At 38.6% G+C, this 10,469-nt stretch overlaps 1 protein-coding gene across 7 annotated transcripts in view; it reads right to left on the minus strand.

Annotated features, from left to right (window-relative positions):
• Positions 1-10,469, minus strand: part of LOC118423783 (calcitonin gene-related peptide type 1 receptor-like) — a 135,488-nt gene that overhangs the window by 18,189 nt on the left and 106,830 nt on the right. For 6 of the 7 annotated variants that reach the window (XM_035832005.1, XM_035832002.1, XM_035832003.1 and 3 more), the window contains 3 exons: positions 5,887-5,973; positions 1,612-1,671; positions 1,046-1,178 (listed from right to left, as the gene is read on the minus strand). In XM_035832005.1, coding sequence (XP_035687898.1) covers positions 1,046-1,178; positions 1,612-1,650 — 172 coding nt within the window. In that variant the 5' untranslated portion in view covers positions 1,651-1,671; positions 5,887-5,973. The remainder of the gene's footprint in view (positions 1-1,045; positions 1,179-1,611; positions 1,672-5,886; positions 5,974-10,469) is intronic. The other variant, XM_035832007.1, reaches the window with a different exon arrangement.

A 10,469-nucleotide genomic window follows, 5' to 3' on the forward strand; every position in this document is an offset into this window, starting at 1 on the left:
GACAGACTTGACTTTCCTATCAACATATGGACCGAAGGACACATTGTGACTAAGAAATAGGTCAGAGCAGGGCTCTAGCCAGCTCGAAATTTTTTTCCGTTAGCCAATTCCCATTGTCGCGAAAATTGCGAAAACACTCTTCCAGGAGTTAGAAAGACTGAACTGAGACCTTAAGGGCGCCGCCACACTTCGTCAACAGTAATAACAATAGCAAAACAGTGTGTGGCTTTTACGGCCGTGGACGGCGTCCCCAAGCCGCCTGTAGCTTCCACCAAGGATTTTTGTTCGTCAAGGTTGACAGATTGGTTTTAAAATTTTTCCGTCACACGCAGCAAATTTCCGTCAATTGACGGAAAACGGACACTGGCTAGAGCACTACTGTACTGGGTCAGAGGCATCTGGAGGTTAGAGAAAGGAACACAACAGCTGCTTGAGTTATTAATCCATAAGGGCACTTGTCTAGACTGCAATTATACATCTAATGCAGTAATGGTTCAGTTATTACAAACTTACTGACACATTGAAGAATTCAGTAGAGACAGCTAAAAATATTTTTCATATCAATTTATATTGGAAACAAAATCCGTAATCAATTTTTTTTTCACTCTTTTCCCTCTCCCGGAATACTTGATTGCTCAGTGGTCCTTACCACACACACTTTCATTGATTGATTGATTAACTAACTGACTGACTGACTGATTATTGTGACATTTATAGCTGATTGGCTAGGCTTGGCATGTTGATTGAGACTGAGATGCCACAGATTTGATTCCTGGCATTCCTGACTACATGCTGTGTCCTTGGGAAAGGCACTTTACAGAACTTTCCTCGGTCCCTGCCGACCCACCTGAACTCAATTGGGGAAGTAAAAGGTGTAGGCAGATCTAGGGATGGACCCTGCCCTCCAATACCGTCCCCTAGACAGTTAAACTGGACCCTTCTCTTGGCTGGACAGTCAGCAATGTAAATGTGCATACACTTACCATATGTACATAGACCATAAACCCAATGGCTTGAGTCCAACAGAACATGATTTGCCACTGACCTTCACCTTCAAACGGAGGATCCGTCATCATCTTCATGTAGCACTCATACTGTGATGTCATCATCTTCCTCTGCTCCAAGGTCAGACCCTTCACTGTGGGCTGGGACGTCTGTCCTCGGCAAACATCCAAACCCTGCACATTTTTGTTACACAGATACATCAAGTGTTATGCAACTCAGTCACGAAGTTTAGAATATCTTACAAATTATTGCAGGTGGCTTTCCACCAGGAACGTCCAGGAAGAAGTAACGTTAGTTCACCTTTATCCGCGCGGTAACCTATATCCATTGTGCTGCTAAACAGGGTATCCAGGGATGTCAAGTCGACGGATGGTAGTTTCGAATTGTGATATTTTTAAAATATTGCAGTTTGAAATCACCATCTGTCGACTTGATACCCCTAAATACATTGTTCTTAAAAGAACGTAAAGCTTACCCTACGTATAAAGATGAACTAGCATTACTTAGTCTATCAAAGTAGTATGAAACATCGGTAAACAATCACTGCTGTTTAGAAAAATAACAAATGATATAACCCACAAAGACCATGTTTAATTCAAAACTTACCCCAATGATGGCGATGATGATTGTGAACACTGCTATCATAGTGTCTGGTTGACCACAGGTCTGTATGGATAGGAACAAGAACAATGTTAAGGTCAGCAACAAACCACCACTTCTCAGATATTGTTCCCTTTCATGTATTCATGTTGAATTGCAAATTCATTCACTGGGACCTTGCATTGCACTTTTTTCTGCTCGATAAAGTGGACACACAGTAGCCAACTGATAAGAGGACCCTGAATGTCCACTGACAATTACATGCAGTTGGCTAGACACATGCAACGTAATTGGAAGTTGCACATGACAATTATTTGCCCAGTGACACACCATTAGATATTGAGGTCACATCTGACTTGACAAATGAAATGAGCAAGAGTCCGTGCAGCATTCATCATGAGTTTAATGATCTCTTCCAGCAGCAGCAGCACACTGTGATGCCTGTTAAGTCTTTGGGGATAAAAAAGAGGTGATCATGTACAAAAATCCAATGCAGTACAACTGTTAAGGGGGCAGTAAAGGAGTGGCAAAAACTTTGCATTTTCTTGGTAGCCATGTATGAATGATAAGAACAGAAATAGTGCAATTACATCAACCTAATAGATACATCTTGACATTTACAACAAAATTAGCACAGAAGTACTAAAATAGAACTTAACATTATTTAGTAACACATGTCCAACCTCTGCAAGACAGAGAACAATGGACGCTAAACCGGATAGTTAGTGATCATGAGTGAGTGTAAACTGCTCAATTACTTTGACTAGCAAACATTTTAGTCGAAGAGTCAACATCTGACAGTACATGTAATCTTAATTAGCTATGTACTACTGCAACAGACTGTAGACAATATGGACAGTTTTACCCTTACTGATAGAGAAAGGCTTTGTGCATACTTGCCAACAGAACCCAAGGTGTTGCTGTGCATAATATTTCTGGGCACACACCGTTGGTAATCCTTCATACACATGCATCACACACCATACACCAATAGTACCAACCTGTAGTAATTACTTGTGTCAGAAAAAATCACAGCAATTCATTTTCATCAGACACCATAAGTTGATTGGATGGGCTTTAAATCATCTAGATGCTTATAGAGTCACCTTGAAAGCAAGGAGCCCGTACAATGACCTCCATCTACCCAGTACATTGTTTTGGATGAGGGCCAAAGGTGGGCAATTGTTCAATCATGGGTCTGTTTGAATGGACAGGAATCCTGATTGCTAACATTAGCCACTTGTGGCACAAATCTGTTTGCTACAATTTTTCGTGGCATCAAATGGCCAAGTGGTTAGGCTACAGATGGAGAGGTCACCAGTTTGATTCAAGGTTTTGCTGGCTGGACATTACACAACTTTCATCGCTCCACCCAGGTATAAATGCAAAAGTGGATCCCTGACTTCAGTTGGACTTGGAGAAGTAAAAGGCAGTGGAAGGAGGGGGATGGGCCCCACCTTCCAATACCGACACTGTCCTAGATACAGAGGATAACAACCCACTGCCCCACAATGCCTCAAAAAGGTACTCACATCCACGCAACATTAATGTTACATTTTATAACACCTGTGTGCAATATCTCAGATGTGACTTAACATCTAAGTTTTAATCCGCAACATTTCAATATTTTTTACTACCGGGGGTGCATCGTTAGTATGAGTGATCAACGGACTGAGTAACTGAAAACCAAGAAATAGAGAGGCCCCCAAAAGTCACTCCTGAAAATTAAAACCTATTCAATCTAAAATGAATCAAATAGCAAATGGCCCTGTGATGTCCTGAAATAGAAACTGAGAATATGGGATGAAACAAAATAAGATACTTTGGTGTAAAGATAATAACTATTGCAAGATGCATTATGTGGTACTTCTAAAAGATGAGTCGGCCATCCTTTCCCCTCTGTGTGTCTTTCAAGTGATTCTTTTATTTCATATCCTGCTTTTTTCATTTTAGTCTTTGATATGATCCAAAGCATGATTCCGTGACATGTATGCCACGAGCGCAAATAGCTCTACCGGTTTCCTGCCATCAAAAAAGTGAGCGAGATCGCGAGCGATAGTAAATTGGTTACGCGCTATGGCAGGACCCCTGAGGTATGATATCAGCCTTTGAAGTTTGATATGCAGTGATTCAGTATCGGACAGGGAATGAATTATTGAAAAGTGTGGGGGAAAGTCAAAGGGATATTTGGGTGCTCCGAGAGAATGCATAAATCCTTTGAGAAAATGTGCATTTTCCAGCATTCTTCAAATTTCAATTGAGTCTTCTGTGGGAACTCAGATTACAAAGCATTCCTCAAACCTGCCATTGAAAAATGACAAGAAAACAAAGAACTGGTGATCATGATGTGGCAGCAGAACAACATCTACATCTCCCTACATCTCCCATGCTCCCTTTGACACAAGCGGAAGGATAAAGTTAAGTTTTATATATCTAGAAAAGGTATTCCAAGAAACAGCCTCATCAATTTACTACATGTGTGTATAATAAAAGATATGAAATTGCACTGCCTACTCCTGCCACCAAACTGCCTCAAAAACTAAGCCATTTCTTCACTTTGATCATTTGTCTACATGTTTTATGATGGCATCAGATTACTAACAGTAATAATAAATGGATAAGGTGTTAGGCATTCAGTAAAGGTAAAGTTTCTTTAGTGTAAACCTCAATCTATCAAAATTTTATGAAGGCATATCTATGAGAATAGATATAGAAGAAGATTGGATTTGATCTGTCCTGCTACGTTTCTCATCAAGGCAAACTATCTACAAATAACAGGCCAGTAGATCCACTGTAATTTGTAGAAATTGTCAGACTGTCATCATGTATCACTAGATAAAGGGAAACTAAGAAGATACTATCACAATTTCAAGTGATGCTTGTAGTGCCATGAATCATTGTTACCTTGTTAAAACAACCTCTCAGCTCACAATATACCCATTTCGAACACTTGATGACTGCCTTGTGCACTCAGCAATGTCCAATTTTCCTGAATCTTGGCACAGACAGCAGTCCAACAGAATTTTGGTAGTACAATGTAGCCAGTTGTGAATCTTGATTCATTAAAAGTGTTGCAGTACTTTAAAAAAAGTTTAGTGACTAATATGTAGATTGTACATTTTTTTTTAATGTGCTTGTAAAAAGTGTTCAATCAGTTACTGCCATCATACATTTTGTACATGCTTAAATCCTATCATATACCCCATGGGTGTCATGCAGAAAAACACTATCTCCAAACTGCCAGACTGAATAGTACAGTTATCATACTAAGTAGCCAATAACAGCATTTGTCTGCAACTGATTACAAAACATTAGTCAGCATGAAGAAAAGGAATCACATCAGATTCTGTGGATAAATTACAGCATTATAACACCATCTGCCTTAAATTCTATTACATGTACAGGCATCTAGAGCCTACCAGCAGCATTTGAAACAGAAGTGATTGAGTTGTTGCACATACATGTAAGGCATTTTAAACTTACATGCAGTCATTGATATCATAACACACACACACACACACACATACACACAAACACACACAAACACACACAAGCACACACACACACACAAATGTATGCCCAAAAAGCAGTTACTGAAGCAACTGTTGCTGGAGTAACTGCTCTGCTTTTGGACATATCTTATTAGTATTACCTGGATGTCTAACCTTCATCCACACACGCACTCACGCACGCACGCACGCACGCACACAAACACTGTGACACACACACAGACACACACACACAGACAGGCAGAGTTTACAACATGCAGAACTGCCACTCTCTGGTCTAATGAAAAAAACATCTCAAGTTCGATCTGCCATTTTAGACCAGACCATTCCAGTGGCTGCCCTTGCAGCAGAGGATGAAGCACAAGGGCACTGTGCTCGACAGACCAGAAAATTGCTCCCTGAGAGCTTGTAGGGAAAACATAGGCCCATAAGTGTCAGGTGGGCGTAGAAACAGCAATCCTGGTACATGTATGAGGATGGGAATTGCAACAACGGTGCTGCATTTTAATAAGTTACACATTATGTAACAGCAAAGAAACACCTTTAGTTGGTATGAGCTGAAAACCTTTTAGCCACCACGCAATCCATACTGGAGCAATAGCCTAGTGGGTTAAGTGCTTACCATGTACATTCAGAAGGTTTGGATGTATTGCCAAAGGTCTATAACATTAGACCTAGAAAATGGAGGTGGGCACTGCCCTATACACCAAAAGGTGTGAAAAGAAATTTAGGTTAACTCAGACCCTACAAAATATAATACAATATTACTCACCGTATAGTACGAGCCAATAGGTTCCCCCTCAGTCAGAAAGAAGACGCTTTCTACTTGAAGCCTCTCCTTCGCCTAATGCTGGCAGGCCTGAAACAATGCATAAATTTATGACAATTAGATGCTGGAGCGTCACAGGTTTGGACCGATATTGATTCTTCTTCAGATACAATATCACATCAGTTACCAATCTGGAGCCCTGAGCTATAGCCCACTGGGCTTTCCATAAAAAGGAAGACAGACATGAAGGCATACATGTACATGTATACCGTTAAGTATAATCCCAAATGACATATCGATCAGGGGAGCTGCAAGAAACACGGAACCGTGCGATAGTCTTATACAAATCCATCAATGGAAATAGATTCTACACGTACGCACACTGTTGCTACGAATTGACAATGACGAAATGTTTGCAGGTTAAAGTGAACAAAAAAATCCATATATCTCTCTCTAGCACAGCTACATGTACACTCCATTGTCATGGCAAAGACAGCATAGTACAAAAATGTACTTTTCAGGTGAATGAAAGAGATCCTGATTCAATCTGAAGGACCAATCGTTCAAAAGCAATAAAAAACAACTGAGGGATTGCTTAGCAGGTGCAGCCATATCAAAGGTCTAATCCTAATTGACTTCCGATGGCAAAAGCAACTACCAGTAACGTTACACACTTATGATTTAGAGACGCATTTTAAGCCAAAGACGCAGGTGTAGCCTAGAAACATGGGACCCCGGGGACAAATATTCTAGGGCTTGCTGCCAGTTCATGATGTAGAATTCGCCGTTGCTAAATATAACCACTAGGATACAGCGAACCATCATTAATTCATTCTTTTCGTCCATTCATGTTCAATACAGCTACATGTATATCATGGTAACTTCATCATTCAGGTTAACTTTGAATGGAGCCATGAAAAAGTACAACAATTGGGCAATTGTACCAGTTAGAATACAGACTAATGAAGGAAAGCAAATCAAAATGGATCTGAGGATTGAATTAATGGGTAGGAATTTGTTAGCAAGTTTCTTTAACCTCCTTTGTCTAAGCTACATGTAGCATATCTAGATCTGTAATGTTATAATTTTTATATACTTGACATTTATGTATCAAGACTTAGTGGTAGATTTGAACTAAGTCAGAAATGGTATCATGCTATCACAACAGCCTAAGCTTATGTACTAGGCTGAATGTGAAAGTAAGCATACTTTAGAGATGGTAGTTTTACAGTGTCAAATTAAATGAGTACTTTGTCCAATATATGAACATGAACATATACAGCTCTCCAATTAAGTTAACTGTCTTCCAATGAAAATTCATCATTCATAGTAACTGTACCATAATTCTACTAGGAATATTTAACTTCAGAATGTTAAAAATTTGTAGGACATGACTTGACAAATTATGGAAGACAATATATTTTCAGTTTTAGCTTCTTTCTGAATCATAGAATTCTCTTTGTGAAATCTGAACTTACTGGGTACTACCTCACAAATAAAGTTGCTACTTGTAGATAAGCAACATCCCATGTTAGGCTCAGTTATTGCAGTTCTAATACATTTACATGTATTCATTAATGTACCTGTAAAACAGCATATCGCTATAATTGTACCTAGGATTAAGGGATTGAGACTGTTGTGATTGCAAGTTTGGAACGCTTTTGAAGATAAAATCTACTAGTATGTGACGTAATGCGTGGGAACTGGAAATTGACTTGGCAAGTTCCTCACATCACGATCCATATGCATGACATGCTGTAGTACTGCAAAATTGTGCTGAAGCTATAACCGTATCCTACAGACGTACCGGACATAGAGGAAGGTCATTAGCAAGCTGTCCCTCAGGACAATTGGCATTTTGGCAGGCTTTTCCCTGCTTTTACGTCAGCGTCATCGATTTTACGCGGGTGAAATACTCTGAGAGGTGGACTCAGTTGCATGCCAATGACGAGAAATGAAGATGTTTTCCCCCTTGAATTGGAAAGATACGTCATTCCACGACGTGACAGGAGATCCGCGAAATGCTTAAAAGCCGTCGTTTGCGTAAGAGCCTAGTGACTCGTAAAATTTTATGTCACTAAAACGGGAAATTAAAAGGTTTCCCAAGGATATGGAAAATACTGTGTCATATCCGAGACTGCCTAGTGATGCTTGAAAGCACTCATCTATGTGAAAGTCGTTAGCTTGCTATCTTTGACGTGACGGAAATGGGAAATTACCATGTTTTCCTGAAAATACAACATCATTCTGGAATATGAGGAGAGAGCCTAATGATCTTTAAAGCCCTATGGCTTTCTGGAATAGTTTAACTGCAATGTCCAACACGAAAATTGGACTTATCCACATTTTCCACTGAAAAGCTAATAAGTCTTTGTCAAGGAATGAACAATCAACTGCTTCTGTGATGTCACGTTATGTAGATAGCACATGTAAGTCGGTGAGCAGTAGATCATTAGTTGCAGGAAGTCTACGGCGCCCACCGTCACTGTTAAGGGTAAGTCCAATTTTTGTGTTGGAAATTGCAGTTTAACTTTTCCAGAATGTCTTCTACCAACACAGATTAACTATCAAGTTAAGCCTATGGCTTGTTAACTTTTGCGTCTCCAAAATATTGTAGTAAGTCAGAGAAGTTTTGCAACAATAGGGAAAATACACGTCAAGCTAATTTGAGACCATGACAGGATTTTGAGAACCTAGCTGTCTTAAAGCTCTTATTTATGAGAGCCTATAGCATATCAAGGTTAATGCCACCAAAGTACGTAAAAGTTTTCCATTAGACAATGACCTTAGCAATGTTTATTATACACATGTAGCTTGTTAACTTTTATGCCACAAAACTACCATAATACCCTTGGGACCGAGAGGAAAATACACATAGTGCCATGTTCATATAGGCTGGTTTGCTGCAATTTAAGTCTCCTAATGTGATGGTAATTATTTCTACAGCAAGGGCAACTTGTATCGGGAAACATTGTGTAACAATTTGCCTCTTCTGTATGCGCATGATGACATCACTTGCCAATGGACCTAAAACCTGAATATGGCTCATTAAGACAGGCTCTTCAACAACCATTACACAAAATTACATTTATGTTAAGTACTGGTACTGGTATTGCAGAATCTGATACATAATCAGACCCCTGAAACGGATGTTGCTGGCCTAGACGGCTGTTGAAATGCTTCTATTACATGGTTAACTACATACAAAATACATGTAACAATCCCTGCATGACAGATATAGGAAAATATATCAAAGAAGGTTTAGACATTAGAAATTCCTCCAATGATTGTAAAAGCCTCCAATAGCTGTAAGAAATTTATCCCATACTACAACTTCTGTATTAGTTAGATAAGCGTTAAGTTATAGAACTGTAGTTATGTAGATGCCATACTTTGTACCCCGTACAACTGTTGTGCAATAAAACTATACTATACTATAATCATTGAGATCTTTCTAAAGAATCTTTACAGTTAACGAAAAGACTTCAAGATTCTCATGAAAAATCTCAAGATTGACTCGAAACATCTCAAGATTTACCACAACATCAAGATTTTTGGAATAAATCTCAGGCTGAAGACCCCGATGGAGGTCAATATGATCTGTTGAGTACCAGAGAAGCTTTTCACAAAATATCAGCTACATGTGTATGTAAGTAAAATATCAGCTACATGTGTATGTAAGGAAAATATCAGCTACATGTGTATGTAAGGAAAATATCAGCTACATGTGTATGTAAGTAAAATATCAGCTACGTGTGTATGTAAGGAAAATATCAGCTACATGTGTATGTAAGTAAAATATCAGCTACGTGTGTATGTAAGGAAAATATCAGCTACATGTGTATGTAAGTAAAATATCAGCTACATGTGTATGTAAGTAAAATATCAGCTACATGTGTATGTAAGGAAAATATCAGCTACATGTGTATGTAAGTAAAATATCAGCTACGTGTGTATGTAAGGAAAATATCAGCTACATGTGTATGTAAGTAAAATATCAGCTACGTGTGTATGTAAGGAAAATATCAGCTACATGTGTATGTAAGTAAAATATCAGCTACATGTGTATGTAAGTAAAATATCAGCTACATGTGTATGTAAGGAAAATATCAGCTACATGTGTATGTAAGTAAAATATCAGCTACGTGTGTATGTAAGTAAAAAATCAGCTACGTGTGTATGTAAGTAAAATATCAGCTACATGTGTATGTAAGGAAAATATCAGCTACATGTGTATGTAAGGAAAATATCAGCTACATGTGTATGACATTGTAAGTAAAATATCAGCTACATGTGTATGTAAGGAAAATATCAGCTACATGTGTATGTAAGGAAAATATCAGCTACATGTGTATGTAAGTAAAATATCAGCTACGTGTGTATGTAAGTAAAATATCAGCTACGTGTGTATGTAAGTAAAATATCAGCTACATGTGTTATATAATAATGTAAGTAAAATATCAGCTACATGTGTATGTAAGTAAAATATCAGCTACATGTATGTAAGTAAAATATCAGCTACATGTGTATGTAAGTAAAATATCAGCTACGTGTGTATGTAAGTAAAATATCAGCTACATGTATGC

Source organism: Branchiostoma floridae, chromosome 10, assembly GCF_000003815.2.
Source record: "Branchiostoma floridae strain S238N-H82 chromosome 10, Bfl_VNyyK, whole genome shotgun sequence".
Taxonomy (NCBI): domain Eukaryota; kingdom Metazoa; phylum Chordata; class Leptocardii; order Amphioxiformes; family Branchiostomatidae; genus Branchiostoma; species Branchiostoma floridae.